The 24,109-nt window shown below is 43.8% G+C and overlaps 1 protein-coding gene across 1 annotated transcript in view; it reads right to left on the bottom strand.

Annotated features, from left to right (window-relative positions):
* PPP1CB (protein phosphatase 1, catalytic subunit, beta isozyme) overlaps window positions 1–21,405 on the bottom strand; it is a 56,244-nt gene extending 34,839 nt beyond the window's left edge. Inside the window, exon 1 of the mRNA XM_015427970.1 lies at window positions 20,928–21,405. Within this exon, the coding sequence (XP_015283456.1) occupies window positions 20,928–20,979 (52 nt within the window). The 5' untranslated portion in view covers window positions 20,980–21,405. The remainder of the gene's footprint in view (window positions 1–20,927) is intronic.
* Between the last annotated feature and the right edge of the window lie 2,704 nt (window positions 21,406–24,109).

Here is a 24,109-nt window from a genome sequence, read left to right as displayed (position 1 = left end):
CTGAGATCCTCCTAGCAGAGGTTATAGCTACCAAGAACAAGACCTTCATTCTTAGAAACTTTAGAGAAATTTACTTTATTGGTATTAATGGCCCTTTTGTGAGTGCAGTAAGAACAGTGTTTAGTCTCCAGGTTGGAAACCTGTGCTTCATTGGAGGACTCCTAAACGACACCCCCTTCAGAAATCAGAGAATGTGAGGGTGCTGAGACAAAACCATTATAGAGCAGTAGAACCAAAGCTAGGGTCGCAATTTGTCTCTTGAAAGTCACGGTTCTGAGATCACTTCCTATACCATCCTGCCAGAATTCTAAGATGGAACCGAACTTAGGATGTAGGGGATCAACTTTCTTCCTCCTTGCCCAATGCACAAAAGCTTTCCAAATATAGATATAGATTCTAGATGTAGATGGTCTTCTGGATGCCATGATTGTGTCAATTACTGGCTGTTGGTATCCAAGCTTCATAAACTTACTCCTTTCAAATTCCATGTGGTCAAACAGAACCACTCTGGCCTGGGGTGCCAAAGTGGTCCTTGAAGGAGCATGTCTGGTGAGACTGGTAGGGTCAGAGGAGGAGACACCACCATCTTCTGCAGTGATGTGAACTAAGGACGGCGTGGCCAGTATGGCGCTACTACAATTATGGTTGCCTGTAGGATTCGAACCCTCCTTAGGAGCTTTGGGAGAACCGGGAGTGGAGGAAAGGCGTAGAGAAGGCCCTCAGGCCACAGGGATGTCAGAGTATTCGTGGCCTCTGCCTGAGGATGAAAATACCGTGTGAAAAATCTGTTCAGTTGAGTGTTGGCTGGAGAGGCGAACAGATCCTCTCTTCATCTGGTGGTGAAGGCGGATGGTGGATGCAGCGGCTGCAGTGGGAACAGAGTGATCCCTGGTGGCTAGCAGACCATCGCGCAGTTGACGGCAAAAAAAGGCGGAGACCGGGAGGCGCTTGATGACGCGCAACGCAGGGCATAGCGAAGCCTGAATTGGACGGAGCCGAGGTAAAAAAGCGGGCGGGAGTCGTGCGCTTGCGCGGTCTCGCCGACAACAGTCGTCCTGCAAAAAAAATTAAAAAATGCCAAGAGATCGCCTGGAAGAAAAAAAGCCACGCTGGAGCAACAACAAAGGTTCTCCACCTGGGTGCTGGTAGGCTGCCCCACCCCTATCATGTGGCTCAAGTCAGGGATTAAGGGTTATTAAGAACCACTATATATGTAAACCGCCCAGAGACCCTCCGGGGTTAGGGCGGTATAGCAAGTTGAAAGTAGTAATAATAATAATAATAATCCACCAACGGTCTGCCCAGGTTGGTTGTTATGAGGCAAAATAGTTTCTTGTTCAGCGACCATTCGCTCTCCTGCAGCAGTTGGCGACTCAACCAGTCTGCCTGAATGTTTACTACTCCCTGCACATGTTCTGCTCAGATCAAAGCTAAATTTGACTGTGCCCATTTCAGCAATTTGGTCGCTTCCCTGTGTAAGGCTGAGGACCTGGAACCTCCTTGTTTGTTCAGGTAAGCCTTTGCAGATATGTTGTCTGTGTGGATAAGAACGTGGCTCCCCCTGATCCGGGGGGCAAAGTACTGTAGGGCTAACCTGACAGCTCGAAGCTCCAGCAGATTGATTGGTAGACTCTGTTCTTCTATGGACCACCTGGCAGGAAGGCATACAGTAATCCCCTGGGCCAATGAGTGGTCAGGGCATCCATGGCTTCTGCTCTGTTGTGGTGGAACCTGGAGAAGAATCTGGGCAGTTGGTTGTTCTGACTCGAGGTGAACAAATCCACTGTTGGTGTCTTGAAGTGACGCAGTATCCAGCTGAAAGTTTTCTTGTTCAGCATCCACTCTCCTGGATCAATTGTTTGCCTGGTGACAATGGACCACTTCCCTTGCACTGGTTGGTGATGAAGGGTAGCTCCCCATCCCGACAGGCTGGCATCGGTAAATATCTGGATCCTGTCCAGGACCCTAAAAGACTTGCCTCGGGACAGGTTGTTCAAATTGGTCCACCAACAAAGGCTCATCTTGACCTGTAATGGAACCTTTAAGGAAAGATTCATCCTCATCGCAATGGAGTTTTGGTATGGTCCTGGGATCCTTGTGCAGTAAAAGATGAAGAAGAGATTGGATTTATACCCCGCCCTTCACTACCCAAAGGTGTCTCAGAGCGGCTTACGAACTCTTCCCCTCCCCACAAGAGACACCCTGTGAGGTAGGTGGGGCTGAGAGAGCTCTTGACAGAAACTGTTTTTTTCAAGAACAGCTCTTATCAGAACTATGGCTTGCCCAAGGTCATCCAGCCAGGTGCAAATGGAGGAGTGGGGAATCAAACCCGGGTCTCCCACATTAGAATCCATGCACTTAACCACTACACCAAACTGGCTATCACACCAAACTGGCTCACACCAAACTGGGAGATGAGCAATCTTTCTGGAGGAGGCTGGAGAAATTCTAAAGAGTAGCCTTTGGAGACTATTTCTAATGTCCAGGAGTCTGCTTGGGACTCCAGCCAAGCCTCCTGGAAGTGCATCAACCTTCCCCCCCCCCGGAATTTGGACTGAGTCATGCTTTGATGTTTTTTGTATCACGGTCCTGTTTGTCAGATCTGTTGAATGTTTGTCTCCCAAAACATAGGCCTTGGAAGTTTCTCTTAAATGGTTGTGCGGAAGACCCCCAAGAGCCTCTCTTCTGTCCTTGTCTTGGCTTGAAGGTTGGGTTGGAGGAACGAAAGGAATTATCATGGGTACTTCTCTTGTCTAAGTGACGTTTCTGGGCATAGCCTTCTTTGATAATCTAGTTTCCACTAGTATCTTATCCAGATGATCTCTGAATACCTTCTCCCCATGGAAGGGATAGGCCATCACAAATGATTCTGATTGTAGGTCTGCTGGCCAAGCGAGTATCCAGATCCCTCTTCGTGCCACCACTGTGGAAGACATAGCTCTGGAACATAAGGTGAGAGCGTCCAAGGAAGCATCAGTTGCAAAGGAAGATGCCTTCAATATCCTTGTAGCTCCCTCCAGCAGTTGTCTATTGTCTCCTGGAAGAAGTTGGATAAGCTTTCTGGCCCAAACAATAATAGCCCTGTTGGTAATAGAAGTTGTAGAAGAGGCTTTGATGACCATTGAAATGGCTTCATGTGATCTTTTAAGGGCAATGTCTATTTTCTTGTCCAGGTTGTCACACACTGAGCCGTAGCTGTCCTCTGAGAGAAGGCCAAAGGACTGGAGCGCTGTTACTGAGGCATCCACCAGGGGAACCTGTAACATCTCATTTGCGAAAGATGGTAAGTCGTACAGTTTTCTAACAAACCCTGGGGCCTGTCTGTTGGAAGTAGGCTTGGCCCACTCAGCCTTCAATTGTCTTTCAAAAAATTCAGGAAATGGGAATTACTTTTCAGACATAGCATACCTGGGAAAAAGTTCCTCAGTGCCCTTGGACCTATTTCTGAGAGTAAAGCCAGGACAGACCATTTCCTCCTCAGGTGGAGAGTCATGAAGGTCTAAGGCTGATACACATTTAGAGAGGAGGTACCGAAAATCCTCCGCCTTAAAAAGATGTGAGGATGGCTGTGGGACACTGATGTCTTTCACTTCCTCATCAGAAAGGAACTCCCCCTCCTCTCTATGAGACATGTCAGGTTCTGGGGACTGTTCCCTCTGAGTCCGAGTGCCTTTCTCTGGGAGCCTGTTTCCTAGCAGCCTTGGTAGGCCAATTTCCTACCAGTTCCCTGTGGCTGGATAAGTCAACGGGTGGAGGAGATGGGGAATTAGCACGGGAGGTGAGGGAACCCAGAGCTCCCAGGTGGCACAGATTGATAAACTCCTTCCCTCATAGAGCGCCTCATAGAAGCAAAAAAGTCATTAGGATCGGGACTCCCAGCTGAGCGGAGTACATTACCCAACTGAAGCCTTCTAGGGTCTTCTAAGATCACCATACTCTGGGTCGATTAGGTGCCTGTACCTCCCGCCTGGAGGTTGGCATCCTGGAGCTGGGTCGATACTGGCGCGTCTTGGGTCAGCACCAGAGCATTTCCCGCCAAAATGGCCACCACCACCAAAGCCGATGTTGTTTGCGATGTCTTCTTGATGTGGGCACTTTCGCGCCGTCTTCTCCCCACTCAATTCGGGGTCGTGGCCAATGCTCCCTCTAAGCTGTGGAGTCTTATGAGCAAAAATTCTACTTTGTGAGCTACTGGCATGAAAGTTGTGAGTGAGCAATTTGGCTACTGCATCAATTAGTTTGCTCTGGAGCCATCCTTCCTGAGCTAGGACAAAAATGTGTGAGCCGGAGGCTAAAAAACTGTGAGCTAGCTCACACTAACTCAGCTTAGAGGCTGGTAGCTGCAGCAAGCCTGTAGGTCATGCCAGCTCTGGGAAGGTTTTTTGCCAGCTCCATGATGACGGGGTCACTCTCTGACTCAGAGAGGAATCCGTCTCCCAGTCTTCCAGGCATGGTAAGCCAAGGTGAAAGAAATAAGACAGATAGAAGATAAAGAGAGTTGTGCAGCTTGTTAACAAGGCTGCTGCTAACAAAACTCTCTCTAACGGTATGAAATAGAATGGAAGAGAAAGATTTGTAAAGTGAAAGGTAAAAAAGAAAAGAAAGCAAATTTAGGAAAAAATTCAGACTAAATACACTAGCAGTTGGAGGCAAAGTCTACAACAACCTCTCCCTGTAGAGGCAGGAAAAGAACTAAAGAGATGGGCGTTCCCAATCTACACAGGAAGAGGAAGAAAGAATTTATTCCTGCCTCTCCCCGATAGGATGGTGGGAATCACCCAAGATGTCCTCCGCCTCAGAGGAAGAAGCTGTCGCTCTCTTCTCTCGCAGCCTCATCTTGGGCCTGTCACAATAATCACCAACAGCAGAAAACCCTTTCCTGCCCGAAATTGGTATTTGAAAATGAACTTTATACAAGCCTACAGGGTTTCACTGCTGCAGCACTGGGAAAACAGTAATCATACACATTAGCTTAACAAACCAACTCAAAACCCACCATTACAGCAAACTCTCTGGCTTAACCCAACAGCCCAGGGGTGTCAAACTCATTTGTTATGAATGCCGAAATTGACATTAATTGGACTTTGTCAGGCCGGGCCATGTGTGTCATAAAATGTAATGCCAGGTAGCAGAGATATAAATTTTATAAAGGACACAGAAGAACACAATCAAAGTTATTACAGCAGATATTCCATTGAAGCCCCACATTAGGGGCTAATATTTCTCTGCAAAACTGAAGTTCCTTGAGTTTGCTGAACTCTGTAGTTTAACTGTGGTTAGTCCCAAACCTTCCTCCCCCACTTAAAAATATAAACTACAAATATAAATGGTCTAAGCCTAGGACCCAGGGGAAGGACATGCAGTGGCTGAGCACTGCAAGCTCCACCCCACCCCCCAGTCTACTTACAGTGGCAGTGGCTTTCCAGAGTTTTTTTACAGGGTGGTTTGAAATAATAATTTTGGGTGTCCTCTTCAGCACTTGTTCTGCTATTATTCCTTTGGAGCTCCACATTAGGAGGGTGTGTGTTAAAACTAGTATTTCTCTGCAAAACTGGAGTCCCTTGAGTTTGCAGAACTCTATATTGTAACCCTGGCTGGTCCCAAACTCTCCCCCCCAATGCCTTTAAAAGGTGCCTCCCTAAACTGGAAAGGTGGGGGAATAGTGGGATTTTGCAAAGCCAGTTTTAAAATAAAAAAGCACAAGGACCACAGCAGAAAGAAACACACACACCCAGCTCCTACCTGTGACGAGGACTATGGAAGCAATGGCTGGGAAGTTTGGCAGCCCCATCCTCTGCTTCCTGCTCTGAGAGGCACGCCCACCCTCTGATCTTTATACTCCCAGGCTTCTCAAACTGAGAACAGCGAGGATGGGCAGGGGAGGGGGGAGAGATGAGAAACCCACTCCCAGGCCAGATTAAAGGCCTGGGCAGGCCACTTCTGGCCTGTGGGCCATAGGTCTGACACCCCTGCAATAGCCCATTCTACTGAAATGAAGTCCAAGTAATTGTTTTTTCTCACCCATATTTAAAGTTCAGCCTCTATTAAAATTTACATTCCAAGTTCTTCAGGAAAAAGGCCTGTTTTGGTTTTTTGCTATCTGCAAAGCATCACAGTCACTGACAGCATGATTACTAAGGTGTTCTAAAGAATACATCTTGATTGACTCACCTGTTCTAGTACAGTGCACATTGACACGAACCAACATGTAATATGTCTAATGCATGAATTTGATGGCCATATTTGCATGCAAAAAATTAGCTACCCAGTTGCACAACAACCTGGACATAAAAACATAGTGTTTAGCAATTCAAGCTCATCAGCTCCGTACTGACTCCTAAACATTTATGTCAATAACAAGAAGTGCAGAATATTTTCTAGCACTATCTGTGTTTTTCACATCACAAGCTTCAATAAACTCAAATAAGAAAAAGCTAGGAAATAACCCAACAACAACTGGGAGGTAAGAGATACATGATAGACCATTTCACCCCAGTGCTTAGATGCCTCAGTCAACACCTTTCTCATCTTTACACAAAGCTGGCATACCCAGCTTGCAAGCCCAGGTGAATGCAGCTCACATCCTGTTTTTGTGGCCAGCCCAAGATTGTAGATCCCAAGTGCGTGTATACACAGATGCAAGGAATCTGGAAAGCTGCAATGTATGGTTGGTATTCTACAGCTTTATTAGTGAGGTGATTAGATTTTGAACAATTCCAAACAATGTAATTTTCCAGCTAAACCATACAAATAGTTTAAGAATAGCCAAAATTGTCATCTATATATATAAAAGAAAGTCCCCTCACCGTAAAATCAACACCCAGGCCAAACCGCTGGAGCTAGAAACACCAAATTGGGGAGAGCACTCCTATCATGGCGTAGATGCTCACTAAAAGGATTATTAGAAATGCAACTCCTAAGGCGGTCAAAAGGGGTAAAATGTGCTCCCCCCCTTGATTCCTATGCGGCTGCCAGGCTGCTGTCTCCTTACCCCCCCCCCCCACTCTCTGATTGGTCAGCTGCAGAGCTCAGTGTTCTGAGGTTAAAAAACCCAACAGTTACAGGAATCTGCAGACAGCTAATGACAGTTGAGGAAATCAGGAATGGCTAACAACCACCTGTGAGGTGCAGTAATGCTGCTGGCCCAGCCTCTCTGATGGCTTCCAACACACTCCCCCCACCTCCTACACCTAACATGTGGTTGTCTGTCAAGTGCAGCAGCGGTTGCAGGGTGCTTAAAGCAACGAGGGAGCCCACCTCACCAGTAACGCCTTAGTGATCCTGCCGGCCCCGCCTCCACAGTGGCATCTAATACTCCTCCCCCAGCCCCTCCTACAATGGACAGGCAGCTGCCAGGAGGAGGCAACTTAGGAATGTGGCAAAGACATTTGCACATAGTACTCCTGCAGGGCACTGAGCTGCACAGGCTAAGTACCAGCAAGATAAGTAGGAGAGGCCATCACTTTCGTGGAAGGTGGCAGGAATTGACTTAACGGACGAATGCTTCTTAAATGGACAGTTCTATGTTGCCTGCTCCAGAGTGAGCTCATCAAGCAGCAATGTGGTCTACAAAGACGTCCTTCAGTAGAGAGAGAAAAAGTATGTATGTCTCACTTCATTTTTTACACTACAATCTTCTCCACTAGAATTCCTACAACAAATGTCACATTTCAAACCACATCATCAGTATTATAACTGGATTTACGGAATTTAAATACCATAGCGAAGCATGGGTATCAGGCTAGTATTCAAATAAAAATCCTTCTGAAAATTTATTGAAGCCTTTTGGCAAATCAGAGTACATGATGCATAATTACTGCACTGAGATACAGATTATACATACACACAGATAGGTACAAGGTGGAGAGGGGAGAAGTCCAGGAAGGACGGCATTCCAATCCTAATCCCACCCTCTTCCTTTCTCTGTTTAATATTTTATATACACATTCATGATCTTGCTATTACTCATGAAATGAGAGCATGCCAAAGAAAAAAGAAAAAGTGGAGCCACAGGAGCACAGTATACTTAAAACAACAAAGCAAGTGTTTAAGAGCAACCTCATTTCTTATATCCTACCAATCCATCTCCTAGCCCTGTAAGAGGTAAACTCAAATTAACACACATACTGAAAATGATTGGGGGGCAGCCCCCCTATACATCAACATAAGGCAACTGGTTTCATACTTGACAACCACTACAGTGTATTATGACTGAAAATGATAGCCTAATATAAACAGACAATGACAAAAATCTACAAGCCCCAAACCCACACATAGTTACACCAACCTTCAGCTGCAACACTAATGAAAGCTGCCACCATTTAAAAACAATATATTTAAGTATGCTTTACAGATGTTATTATTAGGTTTTCTGAAAGAGCTAAAATGTAAGCGCAAAGGTTATTCATCATACTGCCCCAGCAGCTTTAAAGTTCTTCTTCTCAATACATGGTGAGCACTTACAGGCTGACACTCCCATTTTCATCATTTGAAATATGGCCCGTAGTTTAGCCATGAGAAATTATGGAACAAATAGCTGCTAACTGGTTCAAAGTATTTGACAACTCTGGCAGACACTAGTGCCAGACTAAAGCAACATTTAGTTGTGATTTGACTGAACTTATTGAGAACAGGTTTTTCTGTATTTTTATCATATCGCTGTGTTCAGGGACTGGCTTCATTTACTAACTAATAATTCTTTAAGAAGACATGAATAAGCAACAACATCATAAGATATTGCAGAGTTTTCCTGGATACAGAATTTAAGAAGCCAATACTAAGCCATTAGAGGAACAGAATGAACCAATACAAAAACTAACAGGTCCATCTGCATGAAAATGTGAGTGAACTAAAGCGCAAAAAAGAGAGAAGAATCACAGCCTTCAACAATATATTGACACTCCACAATAAAAAGGGTAAAACATACAAATTCCAATAGAGATACTACTGAAATACACACTACATAAAACAGAGCAAAACAGAAACAAACTATACACAAAATGAGAAAACTTACAGCAGAATGCTCAATATTCCATGCAATGTCCAATGTTACTAGTAAATTTTTAAAAAGTTTGAGTCCCAAACAATGCAAGGGTATGAAGAGTTCCAGAGACAGAAAGTGTGACTGTGTGGATGGATAAAGGAACTCGTACTGTAAACTAAAAACCTACAAATCAGAGATGTGAAGGAATAAACCTAGAAATTCAGGGGGGAAAGCTTTTTTCTTATCCCCTCCCCCAATTTTTCTGATAAAAATGGAAAATTTGGGGATCACTTGAAAATATTCTTATGAGATATTTTTGTTTTTAGAATGAGTAAAGTGCTTCTCAGTGCAAGGTTTTTACACACACACACACTACAGTATGAAGGGCCTTTCTCAGTTTTTCTCATAGAAAAACTGGGAAATTTGGGGGAGCACTGGGAAAAAAATTCTTAAAGTGTAAACATATACAGTATGTTCAAGAATTGTTTTTGTTTAAATGTAATTTTGACAACAATATGCTAACAATGTATCATTAAATACATAATAAACAGTTCAATATTTTCAATGTTGTGAAATTTAGCTTAATACTGATAGTGCTACCTATTCCAATTCTACCAGACTCTACCAGTTTGCCAAATACACTTTCTTTTGCCATCAAAGCCAGGAGGAAGATGTCCTAAAGCAGTTCACCCTTACTTCATCTAACCTTCACCCAACTCCTTATATTTTGAAATGTATGAATCCAATGGCCTGATCTGGATAGCCCATGATAGCCCATCACATCAAGACTAAGCAGGGTCAGCCCTGGTTAGTATTTGGTTGGGAGATCACCAAGAAATACCAGGGTTACTACACAAAGGGAGGTAATGGCAAGCCACCTCTGAATGTCTCTTGCCTTGAAAGCCCTATGAGGTCACTACAGGTCACCTGAGACATAACAGCCCAAAAAAAATTAAAAAGCCAAATACCTAGATTAAAAGCACCAGACTGTAACAGAGTAATGGAAACTACTGTGCCTTGACTGGTGCAAACATAAATAAAATGCTTATCAAGTAAATGCTATTATACTTCAGAAACTTGTGGTGATTTTTCACTCCTATTGAGTAAGTGTTAAACTATTTACAGTGGTGATGCAGGCACAGACCCAATCTAGTTGCTCCTCCTTGAGCAGAAGACAAAACACAGACAGGGATGTTTATCCCAAAGAAACGCAAGTTAAAATGTACAGTAACAGCCTTATTATCCGGCACTCATGAGGCTGCTGGTGAATCAAATGTGCTGAATTATCCATGTTATTGCTCTACCCCACATAATACCTATAGGAATCCGCAGCAACCACACCCCACCCCACTGGGAATGTCATGGTGACAGCACCAATACCTGGCAAGACCATTCCCTCTGAGTCATCCTATGCAGCAGCAGACAAGCAAGTATACTGCACAGGAGCCCTTTGTCAGAGCTGGCTCCTGACAGCTGAAAACAAGCTAATGGGGAGAGAAGCACACAAGGATGATGTCAGATGGGAGCACCAGCTGTCAGAAGCCCAGCAACAAATGGAGGTATTGAGCTGGTTGGCAAGGGGCGTGTACACACCTGAATATTTATGGGTATGATGGTTGAGGGGCAGGAACTCTGGCAATGCCAGTTGTCTAAGTGTTCTGGATAACCAAGCACTGAATAACAAAGCTTTTACTGAAATTATAGGTACACGAACAGGAACAAAACAAAATTTCTGTGTAATGCAGCTAGCTAGTGAAACTGGCAGCACAGACAGGCAGAATGTGCCAGCTCAAGTGCCTGGGCAACATGTGTCTCTATTCCCTATCCTCCCAGATGAAGGAACAAGGGCTACAGATATGAGGAAAAACTGAACAAAAAGTGGAAGGCACATGCATTCACACAGCAACCTTTGCAGAGAGAAAAAAGCAAGCCTCAGGACAATTCAGCCCAGCACCACAGCACATTAGCTAGTATTCTAAGGATGCTTTCTAATTTGAACTACATAGTTACACACTGTAAATACTAATAATTCTTGTTGATAATTACCAAACAGTAAACTCAGATGTTTTATTTTTTCAGTTTAATGTGACATTTTAACTTCACTACCAATGGGTGGGGTGAGAACTTTAGTGAAGTGGAGGCAGAACAAATATGCTCTTTCCCTCCTTTTATATTCCTCTCCACCCCAATAAGTGATCCTTAACCCTTAGATCCACGTTTGAGGACAGTTACTAACTCAGCTGCTCCTCTTTTCAAGATGGAAATCACACAGCTTGAGCAGAGTGGCTTCAGCAATGTATCCTAGGCTTGGTCCCAGGGACATCCTCCACATTAGCCTCTACTATGCTCAAGCATTTAGGAGTGAAAGGGGAATTTATCTCTCTTCCCCCCCAACCCCCCCCCACTGCAGATGCAGGGTGGGAACATCAGAAGCAGAGCCAACTCAAGCTCCATCTATTGATGTAGTCTATTCTAAAGGAAGGGTAAGTTCTCGCTCTCCTGGCTCTGAAGCCATTACAAAGTCTGTACCTGCTTACAACCACACCCCAAACCAATACAACTCTTCTTTCCTACATAAGTCCATCTATGATGGGCCAGCTCTCCATTTAAAGGATGGGGTGATTGGCCATTGGAACCCATGTCCTCAGAGACTTTTAAGACAGGATGAAAACTGCATATGCAGCTAAATTTTATCAAACTCAGGATAAGGTGGCTGCCTATGTAGGAAACAAAATAATTCTCAAAAATGTATAAAGAGGAAGCCACAAGTTTTGGCTGGCATTTGCTGCCAGTCAGTTGAAGCCTGTGTATACCACTGATGAAGAAGATAGGGTCTTGTCACCAACACTTTCCTTCAGAGGAGCTTCAAAGAAACAACATTTCCTCACTGCTTCCAAGTGCCTTAGAAACTTCGCAAGACAGAGTGATGAGCCAGTCCCTATCTTGTCTCTCACTCAGCACTGTGGAAGGTGCTCAGCAGATTAATAATTGCCAGTGGCAAGCTGGGAGATATTTTATGGATACCTATAATGACTACCACACTCCTTGAGCAGTATCAATGGGCCCATAATTTAATAGTTTCATATCATTTAGAACATTGCATATTTTCCAGCATTAGCCCTCTGTTCCTTTTACAATATTTATTTATTTTTCGCACCTATATCCTGCCCATCCCATAAATGGGCTCAGGGCGTTTATGTTAATGCATGTTAATATAATAAAATTTAAAACAGATTATAAGCCTATAAAAACAGTTGCAGCTTGCTGTTGGGAAATTCTGGCCCACTGATGTCACTGGATCTGGCTGGTTACTTGTGGGTGACAGCAACCTCAGGGAGGCCATGTGTGGACACGCGCTGCCTCAGCCAAAGGCCTGGTGGAACAGCTCCATCTTGCAGGCCCTGCAGATTTGGGTAAGATCCCACAGGGCCCTGATATCAACAGGGAGCATGTTCCACCAGGTAGGGGCCAGGGCAGAGAAAGCCCTGGCCCTGGTCGAGGGTAGGTGGACGTCCTTTGGGCCAGGGATCACCCAAAAAAAATTTTTTTTGTAAATTTTTTTTTATTCAGGACATAAACATTCATATTCAACCTTACACTTTCCATATTATTATCATCATAATCAACCTTAAATTTTTTAGTATAATCCCTGTTACATCCTACCCCCTCCCTTTCCCCCTCCCTTATACATGGCTTCCCACAGTGTTCCGACCTCCTGCTCAATATTTTCTCTATTTTTATATATTTCATTCTTAAAATCACTAGGTAACTTTTGTTTCAATTCTATACTTAATAAGTATTAAAGCAAAACAAATTGTCCTTTATTTCCCAATATTTTTCTAAATATTCTTTTAAATCTCTCCAGTCATTATAAAATCCTTCTGCTTCCCTATTACCTAATTTCCTTGTCATTTTGTCCATTTCAACTGCAAACAATAATTTCTTTATCCAGTCTTCAATCTTCGGGACTTCTTCTTGTTTCCAACACTGCGCATATGTAATTCTAGCTGTTGTCACCATATACCACATCAAAGTTCTTTTTAGGGATCACCAAATGTTGACTGTCAGAGCGTGGCACTCTTCGGGGCGTATACGGGAAGAGGCGGTCCCTTAGTAATGTTGGTCCCAGGCTGTATAAGGCTTTGAAGATTATTACCAACACCCTGAAGCGGATCCGGTACTCAACTGGTAACCAATGCGAAGCACAGGCTGAACGTGTGCCCACATAGGCGTCGACATTAGCAGGTGAGCCGCCGCATTTTGCCCCAGCTGTCATTTCCAGATCAGCTTCAGGGGTAAGCCTGCATAGAGTGACTTGCAGTAATCCAGCCTGGAAGTGACCATTGCATGGGTCACTGTAGCTAGGTCCTTGGGCTTCAGTAGCCCAATCTGCCTAAGATGGAAAAATGCAGATCTGGCAACTACAGCAACCTGGGCCTCTAATAGACAAGGAGGCATCCAGTATTACTGCCAGGCTCGTCACTGACTGGGCCAGTACCAAAGGTGCCCCTTCCAGTGTGGGAAGCCTGGTACCCACCTCCATATCCCCCCCCAACTCAGGTACAGAACTTCCATCTTCGATGGATTTAACTTTAATCAGCTCTGCTGCAACCATCCAGCCACAGCGTCCAGAGCCTCAGCCAGTTTTCCAAGGATGGAGGACAGATGGCCATCCATTAACAGATAGAGCTGTGTGTCATCAACACACGGATGACAGCCCAGCACATAACTCTGGACTAACTGGGCGAGGGGGCGCATATAGATGTTGAACAACATTGGCGAGAGGATCACCCCCTGCAGCACTCCACATTCTAGTGGGTGTTGTGAGAAGACCCTTCCGCCTAGCACCACCCCCTGTCCCAGACCATGGAGAAAGGATGAAAACCATTTAAAGGCAGTCCCCTGAACTCTTATTTCGGTGAGGTGGTGGGTCAAAAGATCGTAGTTAACCATGTCAAATGCTGCTGTTAAGTCTAATAACAGCAGTGCTGAGCTGCCTTGAGCCAGATGTCTACGGAGATCATCTCTAAGGACGACCAGAGCCATCTCCCCCTCATGGTCAGGGCAAAAGCCAGAGTGGAAGGAGTCAAGGATGGAAGCATCATCCAGGAAAGCCTGGAGTTGTTCGGCCACCGCTCTCTCAATCACCTTACCCAGGAACAGTAGGTTCGATACTGGACAGTAGTTGGTCAGGACTGTTGGGTCCAATAATGGTTTTTTCAGGAGCGGACAAACTACCATCTCCTTCAAAGCCTCTGGGAAAGTCCCAGTGGACAAGTTGATAATTTCTTCCAGGGGGGCCCAAATGCTCTCCCACAAGACTTCACTAGCCAGGAAGGGCATGGGTCAAGGAGGCAGGTGGTAGGCCTCACCACTGCAAGGACCCTGTCAACTTCCTCCCCGGTGAGTTGATTGAAGTGGTCCAGTAGCAGACCAGAAGATGGACAAGTTCCTTTACTATCTCAATTGTGGCCAGGAGGTCCTGGTGGAGTGTCATGATCTTATCTGCGACAAAATTCGCAAATGCCTCACAGCCAATAGCCTTGTGGCAGAGTCACAATAGACCAAATAACTCTAAATAGCAACCTGTTCAGAATGCAATAGCTATATTTTGCACTAGTTTCTGGTCATCAACATTCCTCTGAATGTAAGATTTAAAATCATGTTTAACATACATGGTTTCTTATTTTTGATCAGATGCTGCCTGTTCCACATAGTAAACTATTTGTTCCTGTGAACTCTCTCTTCCTACATATATTTAAAACATTGCCTAATACATATACCAAATGAATCTATAGAAAGCTGCCACCAATTTTCGATGCTTTCTTATGCACCAGCATATGGATCTCGCAATTTTATATTAATTTGTTTTTAAGGCCAAAAACAGCTTAACTCCCTCACTTGGATTTCACCTAACAAAATAGATAAAAATCACAGTAAATGTCTTTACATTTCCTTTTAAACAAAGATAGTTTTAAATGTAAACTGTCAATGAGGTAAGGCATTGTAATGACACCAGGGAAGCAGGCATTATCCTCTTTCATGCAACTAGAACATACCAGCGGTAATTAGCCTTTGAACACTAGAGGCTCTTATCTCCGGTGCTACACTAACATATCCTTCTCTCCAGCACCCCTAGACTAAAAATGGATCACATGGAGGGAAAGCACACTGATGAACAGTTGTGGGACTTTTTGAGGCTAAAGTTTAAGAGGCCAGAAAGATAGAATGCCTAGTTTTCTAAGCCATTAAAAAGCAGTTTTAGTACAGTTCTTATGTACAGATCTCCCACCAAGTTTACTAAAAGCACACACAGTAACAATTTCTTCCCTGCAACATAGAACTACCATTATCAGGTATACAGAGTAAGACCCTACTCTGTAACATTAAATTCCTTTAATTCTAGTACAAGCAGGCCAATGCCATTAAAGAGCACATTAACAAAGATCTCTTCACACTGCATACTGGCAAATTTCTAGACTCAAGAATATTCATATGGGACAAATGATACACCACAGAAAGGTCAAGTTTCTGAAGTGGAACGCAAAATTCAGTGTTTCCTTCAGTGCAGCCAAAGGCTGGTTACTCGTATTTCTTAAGTAGCTTATTTCCCACTCTCAGAATACTGGATTTTGCCAAGGCTGAGTCAGATGGATTCAAGTCTTGCAACAGCAGGCCTGTAAAAATTTTGAAAAATGTCTTTAAGGTACAGTTTAATCACATGTTATATGTTCCATAAGCTACTGGGTACAAATACAGGACCTTCTTAGCATCAAGCTAAAGGTCAGCATCCACCAGCATTTTAGATATAACACACCTGCAGGTTAAAAAAATCTTTATCATCTTCAGGAACATAGTTTTTCCTCAATCCTACCCAGTATTAAGGAGTGGCTGTATGCCCCTGCACTGGTGTTAATCTATTTTGAACTGATGCAGATAGACACCCACCCAACATCAGAAGAAAAAGAAATTGGGCACTCCAGCTGTACCCACACAACTGTTGACCCATCTAGATCTTACACAAATTTCAAGTGGAAATGGGATACAACGGAGCATGCAAGGGACACTATTAACTAGCTTCCAATCTACAGCACTAGGACCAAGGTGGAGAAACTAATGCAAATGCTATCCAGTGCATTTACAGTAGAGTCAGTATTGGAACAGAGAATATAGAGTTAGGGAGCCCAAAGACTGCTGGACTAAACATTATAAAGTATTCACCGTATTCAATGGCCTAGTGCAAGATACTAAAGAAGGAAAGAATTCTAGTTCAGAGCTGTGTAAAATGTCTGCTAGGAAAGGATTCTTAGAACTCCCAGCAGGACTCCTCCCAAGCTCTCATAAGAAAAGCTTTCATAGGCTGGAGCTCTACACTTGATTCTGTATTCAGAAGTTTTACTTCAATGACAATGTGTATTCATAAAAGTAAGTATTTCTGTACTTCATGCAATTCTACATGCTGAATAGACTGTATCCTTTGCAGTCAGAACTGAAGCGTATACTGGTAATGCAATGCCTTTTATTGCACCAACACAATGAAGCCTTTTAAGGCTAAAAAGTCTTTTGCATAACAGCAGGAAAGACAGTAACTGAAAGCAGCTAAAAAGCAGAGTTCAGCAGTTCAAGTTACCAAACATTTTACTTGAAGTGAATGAAAATGTATACTTTAACAAAGACTTTAGCACGGGAGTTTACACTGGTTTCAAGAGCTGGGAATGCTGCACACACCCCTCAGTACTGCTTCCCTAAGTTAACATAGTTTACCAGTATTAGTGTTTAGAATTGAGTACAGTTACTAATTGTACTACCAGCAATATTCTCAATTATGTAGTCTAATGAAGACCACCAAACTTATCAGAAAGGAGAGAACAAATAGACATTTTTTGTGGTACAGAAAAGCAGCTATTTATGTGCTTCTTACCATATCTTGGCTGCGGTCACACGGTGCATTAGCTACGCTACAGAGACAGAAGATAGGCGGATTTTCCGGGCGCGATCAAACAGCAACATCTGGGAAGCGTAGCGCTCCCGTGGCTAACCCGAGGCTTCCCGCCGAAGATGCGCCATAAAAAACTAGTACGTTCGAGGTACTAGTTTCCAGAAACCGTGGGGCAAGGGCGGGCATCTGATCACATTTCCGGTGGTAGCTTGTGGCATCCAGCGCCCGCCCATGTCCCGTCGCAAAAAGGTTTTTTTCCCAAGTCTCCACGGGATGCGCACAAGCACCCAACGGCGCATGCGCACACTTCGGTTAAAAAAACCACAACCCCCGCCGTGCCGCAGGATTGACGTATGATCAGCACCTCCCCCCGAACCACGGGACGTCGGCGGGACGTTTGATCCGGTGGCCGCACGATAGTTCGCTCTGGGGCAAACAGCCACACACACCCCCCCGCGATATCCGGCCCGTGTGACCGGGACCCTTGTATACACTCAAGAGAGCCTGAATAGCCACCCAAAAGGCAAAAGCAAGAATACAACAGCTCTTGAAGTAAACACATTGATGGCTAGGCTAATATTCAGGCAGATATAGCTGTATCTGACTGAAATATTACAAAAAAACCCCCCACCTTTCCCAAGTCTTCTGAACATTTGAAAAGAGGGGACTATAACCATAAACCTAGAAGGAGATGGCAACTAAGGAGACTGAGGAGGGCAGCCATGAAGAAGCTTAAAAAGGTCCCTAAGTTTAAAGATGTGCTGCTGGCAACCAAGATTGAGTTAATTCATGTCATAGTATTGTCCATTACTATGTATGGGTATAAAAGTTGGACTATGAAGAAAGCTGACAGGAAGAAAGTAGATTTCTTTGAAATGTGGAGTTGGAAGTGAGTTTTATGGATACTGCAAACCATGAAAAAGACAAATAAGTGTGTTCTTGATTAAATCAAGCCTGAACTCTCCCTAGAAGCCAAAATGACTAAACTGAGGCTAGATCAAGATAGGTAGCCATGTTAGTCTGTCCGTAGCAATAGAAAAGAACATGAGTCCAGTAGCACCTTAAACTGAGGCTAATATGCTTTACTCACATAATGAGAAAACAAGTCACTAGAAAATACAATAATGCTAATGAAAGAGGAAGACCCAACCTGAGATGGATTTACTAAATAAAGGAAGCCACAGCCCTCAGTTTGCAAGACCTGAGTTTGCAAGACAATAAGACATTAATTCCTATGATCACCAGAAGACAGAAGTGACTTGACAGCACTTAACACACATGCACAAAACATATGCTTCAGTCCTGCTCAAAATGAAGAGGTTTCTCACTTTAACCTCATCTTACCATAGCAGCATTATTAAACAGTCACATGAATTAAGATGCTCTCATATAAAGAGAAGCTGTGAATCCTGAAAAACCTCAGCATCCAGGATGCGCTTCAATGTATGATACATCAGCAGGTCAAGAAAATATACACAGTAGACAAAATATAGACATAGAAAAAGAACTGTACTCATTGTTTGGAGAAGACAAAATAAGATTTCTAATTAAAGCCAGCCTTGGAATCACAGTACATATGTTGAAGTATATAGCCATCTCCAGTTACTAGTCACAACCCATGAATAAGGTTAAAACCTGCAGTTTCAAGAGAACACAATTCAGTTCATTTGCAGAGAACTGGTACCTCAATCCTAACTAAAGGTAAAGGTTTCCCTTGCTTGAGAACTAGTCAAATCCGACTCTAGGGGGCGGTGCTCATCTCCGTTTCCAAGCCGAAGAGCCAGCACTGTCCAAAGATGTTTTAGTGGTCATGTGGCCAGCATGACTAAACACCGAGGCTCATGGAACACTATTATCTTCCCAAAGAAGCAGTAGACTATTTATCTACTTGCAATTTCTTGCTTTCGAACTGCTAGGTTGGCAGGAGCTGGGGCCAGAGATGGGAGCTCACTCTGTCATGCGGCACTAGGGTCTCGAACTGCTGAACTACAGACCTTCCAGTCTGAAGCTCAGTGTCTTAACCTCTGAGCCACTGCGACCCTCAATCCTAACTACACTGACACTAATACAGAGAACTTCAAATATTACAGTACGCTCACTGCATTGTTCACAGGTCTCATAGAAGTGGGGAACAGAAGCATCTTGCTGCCCTAATAAACTCTCGAGCATAAGTTAATGAAGACGGCACTCCTTGATTCAGACCAGGCTCCTTCCCCCATCTTCCCCACCACCCATGATAGTGGGAGGTACCATCTAGCCTCTGTTTGCATCCCAAACAGCTGACCAGTCTATGATGTTCTCTACAGAAGACTTATTACAAGGCAACATTAATATGGGTGGTGCCAAGACAATGCTGCGCAAATCAGTTGAACGATCCAGACTGTCTCCACACAGCAGCAGCCTGTTAGACTTCCACTGGACCAAATTCATATACATGAGTCTTTATAAGGAGTGGATCACCATTCTCCACCACCATTGAATGAGGCACAAAGAAGCAAACTGCATTAAGTTCAACTGGATTTCCAAATCTATGTACTTTGGAACAGAGTGTTAATCTACTTTTGGCATGATGTGCTATTCAGAGAACTATTTAAGGTATTGTTTTTGAGGAGAATAAGTAGCTACAGCAGTTCTGCAGATTTAAGCCAACTGTTTCAATCTGAGAATATTGGCATTCTGTTGCAACATTATCTTTTCTGTGATTCTGAGCTCTGTTCTATTAGTAAATGAGGCACAACATGTCTGCTGAAGTCCTGACTTGTAAGGGGAAAGGAAGGTTTATAAACTTCAAGTAAATAAAACTATAAACTCACATCACATGAATGTTAGAGTTATTTTAGTTAGAGTAGATCTGAACTGTGTCTAAACATCCACATTCTTTACATCTGACCTGTTTTACCCAACCAACAACAACATAAGTTTTATGAATATAGGATTTTCATGCAAGATTTCAGGAAAAATAATACTGGATAAGGCACAACAACATGCAGGTATAAACAACAGTAGAAAAGAGATGGGCACTTCAATGCTAAATATGGCTCAGCAGCCGCAAAAAAAAAAAGGAGTGCTGCATTTACTATAAGAAGTGTAGTCAACTTAACAGTAAGAACCGAAGACTTTATATTACACCAGATATATGTATATTAACCACCAAGAAGAAAAAACTCCCTTTCAAAAAACCCATGAAAAAGCAGCATGTTCCAGGTTCTAATTTTGTGCTAGCTACTATTTATAAATCGCTTATTGCTGTACAGGACCCCAACACCAAGAACAGCAGAATACTGCTAAAGATTGACAATAGGAACCCAATAGCAGTGGGGGACGGGGGACGGGAGCTGAGAAAAAAAATGAACCCGGTATCAGTAGGGGAAAGAGCTGTAAAAAGGAACCTCCTACTTCTACCTACGCTTTCCTACCTCACCCATCGTTGTAGTAAAGAGAGCGAAGGATGGTGGAGTCAGAAAGCAAGCTACAGAAAATCTGGTGGGAGGGTGGCTCTGCATATTTTGTAACACTAGGTATGTAAGCTAGCCCTGCGTAAGAAAACAAAGGATCACACCTTAAAAGTCAAGCAATAAACATTTCCACTAGTGCTTCTACATCAACATTACTGTAATGATAACGAATATATGGATGCTTTTACATATGAGGGCTCTAACAGATATTAGTCATGTGCGTTCTCCTGCGGGGCGGACGGGTGGGTGGGGGGCGTTCAGTCATACACTAGAAAGACCTGCCAGACACCCTTCTCAGCCACCTCCCAAAAGGCAGAGAATATTCACTTAACGCACTCGCATACCTTCCCCGTACCCCCAAGACCCTAGCAACATTTTAAGTGCCCTTCGCAGTTAGTTGAAGGGAGACTCCGCCTCGTTCCCATTGCTAGAGCGGGGGGGGGGGAGAACAGAAGGAAACTTTCCCCACCACGTTGTAAGAAAGCCTCTCATTACTTCTCCGAGAGATACGTCCCTTCTCGTATCTTGCCCACCGCGGACAAGCACTCACCTTCCAGCAGCCTGGTGATGAGACTATCCACATTCAGCTCCCCGTCCGCCATTTTGTAGCCAACAGACTCGGTCCCGGGCGGGGACAGAGAGAAGAAGAGAGCGCTTCACTGAGGAGGAGGAGGCGGCAGCAGGGAAAGCAACAGCTCACCCTCCCCCCCCAAAAAAGACGCCCTGATGCCTCTGGCTCCGCCGCGCCCGGCACCCAAAAGTGCCCCACACAATCGGCGTCGCTTTCCTTCGCTCTTTCCAGCTGCGCTAAACCGGGGAAGAGCCGCCGCCAATCCTCCCTCTTCTCCTCCTCCCCCACCCTCTTGCCTGTCTTAGGCCTCGCTACGCATGCGCTGTACGTTCTTTCCACAACATCTTCCTCCCGCGCCTCTTCCCGCTGTTGCTTTACTTCAACAAATGCGCGGGAGTATCGAGTCGAGCTGGAGCCGGAACGGCTTTGCCACCCCACGTCGGACTACGCAAGCGCAATAAACACAGTCACCGCAGCGGCCCGAGCGCACATGTGGGTGCGCACGCGCTTAAATCGGCCGTCCTTTCTTCGCCGCCTTCTCTGTTTGCGTATCTTGGTAACCGCGGGGCCTACTCAATGCAGAGGCTTGCCTTTAAACAGGCTGTTCTTGCGGTCACCTGGTCTTGAGCAAAAGGTGGTGCGGTGTTTTTGATTCGCCTCACCGCATATAGGAAGGAGGCGAAAGGCCACACTGCCCACCGCAAGAATGTTTTTACATTGATTTTCATCCACTTTAAACTTAGGGCTGCTTAGCAGTTTTATTTGCCTAATCAGAAAAAGAAGATTGTAAAGCTTGTGAAAGGACAGAAATGCATGTATATTGTGTTTTAACGATTTCATACTTTCTGTAAAATGCATGTGCAAGAAAATAAAAGGACTTGGAATGGATCAGAAGCATCCTAAAAACTTCTCTTTAGAGGATGGCTCTATATCAGGGGTGGCCAAACTTGTTTAACGTAAGAGCCACATAGAATAAATGTCAGATTTTGAGAGCCGCAAAGACGAACAAATATTACACATATTTTTATTGAAAAATATGCCAAATTGCTTTTTGTTAACATTAAATGAGACTGCCAAAAAATAAAAAAGGGTAAAAACAGATATTTATTGCTAATGATATTTATTTGTCCAAAGATATTTATTTTATTTATTTATTTATTTATTTACTTGGGATTTATATCCCGCCCTACCCAAGCGGCCCAGGGCGGCTTGCTAATTTGCTTGCTAATGATATTTATTTGTCTGAGAGAGGTGGAAAGAAAGAATGAAGGAGGTGGAAAGAGAGAGAGAGAAACAAAGCAAGATGAGGGGAGGGAGGGGGGAGAAAGGGAATGGAAGGAAGGGAGAGAGACAAAGGTGGAAAGAAAGCAAATAGGGTGGGAGGGGAGAGGTGGAAAGAAAGCAAATTTAAATATGTCCTCCATCCCCCCCCCACACACACTCCCACACTGGCTGGCTTGGCTTGGAGAAGGGATTTAAAGAGACAAATGCCTTCTCCAAGCCAGCTGGCTGAGGGGGGGGGACTGAGAACACATTGAAAGTTGCTTTCTTTCTCTGCTCCCCCCCCCAAGCCTACCCAGGGAGGGGAACACTGGCTAGGGAGGGGAAGACTGATCAGAGAGGCATGCCTACCCTTCCCTTCCCCAACTGCACTGCTGGGAGCTGCACAATATGTATGAAAGACCGCATGCAGCTCCCGAGCCACAGTTTGGCTACCTCTGCTCTATATTGTTACATCTTTTTTAAAAAAAAACCCACAACAACTTTCCCATTATGAAAATAATATGCACTTGGGTCATTTGGCACACTTTCCTGGGAATAAGCCGTATCAAATAACATTGAGAACCAACGTGATGTAGCACTTAGAGTATCAGACTAAGATCTGGAACACCCAGGGTCAAATCCCTTCTTGGTCATGGAGGCTTGCTTGCTGGGTAACCTTGGGCTAATCATACAACTGTCAGCTTAACCTACCTCACAGAGCTGCCACGAGGATAAAATGGAGAAAAGGAGAATGTAAGTTGCTTTTGGTCCCCAGTGGAAAGAAAGGCAGCTTATAAATGAAGTAAAGTGATAAACATAGCACTTGTTTTTGATCAGACCCGCTTAGGATTGTTCCGTCTCACAATATAGTACTAAATCAATGGATTTAGAAGGGATCAAACATGATCCACTGGAGAAGGAAATGGCAACCTACTCCAGTATCTTTGCCAAGAAAACCCCATGAACAGTAACAAAAGGCTAAAAAATATGATGTCAGAATATAGGTACCTCAGGTCAGCAGGTGTCCAATACGCTACTGGGAAAGAACAGAGGGCAACTACAAGTAACTCCAGAAAGAATGAAGCGGCTAGGCCAAAGCCAAAGGAATGCTCAGCTGTGGGTGTGTCTTGATGGTGAAAGGAAAGTCCTATGCTGCAAAAAACAATACTGCATAGGAACCTGGAATGTAAGATCTATGAATAATAAAATGGTTAGACAGTGTTTTTTTAAAAAATATATTTTCTTCCTACAAACACTACAACACTACAAAACACTAAAACACTAAACTAAAAAATAAGCTACACAAGGATCATACAAAATGATTAGTCATAAGCTTAATCAAAGTTCCCTCTATAATAAGGTTATAATAAGGTAGCTATTTCTTACAGCTTTTATTACAAACTAGTATTTGTATGGTTAAATCAGGTAAGTACAGTTTAAACAATTAAACTTTCAAGTTTATAAGATTATGTTATTTCAATTTCTTTCCTCTATATTTCTTTTTATCAAAATTCAAAGTCCTCTTCTGGGTTACTGCTCGTCGTGCATTCCGAACCTCCCAACCCATACATGCTGCTTTCTTCTGCCATGTCTTGTTCCTCTGTTGTTCTCTTATCATTCTCTGATCTTTGTTGCAGTTCCAAAAACATCTTCGCTTTTAAGACAGAGTCTATCTTTTCTTTTTTTATCTTTGTAGTTGAAGACAAGTCCCTGAGGTATTATTCATCTGTAAGGTATGGAATTTTTCTGCAAAAAGCTGATTAAGTTTTTGTACTGTTTCCTCTTCTTTCTTATTTCGACTGGTATGTCTTTTAAGACTCTGATTTCTTCATCTTTAATTTTTAGGGTTGTCCCATTTGTGGCCTTGAGCACCACGTCTCTTGCGATCTCTTTGAGAA

Source organism: Gekko japonicus, unplaced genomic scaffold (genome assembly GCF_001447785.1).
Source record: "Gekko japonicus isolate JY-2015 unplaced genomic scaffold, Gekko_japonicus_V1.1 scaffold934, whole genome shotgun sequence".
Lineage (NCBI taxonomy): Eukaryota > Metazoa > Chordata > Lepidosauria > Squamata > Gekkonidae > Gekko > Gekko japonicus.
Note: the sequence above shows the minus strand (reverse complement) of the source record. Positions and strands in the feature narration are given on the sequence as shown.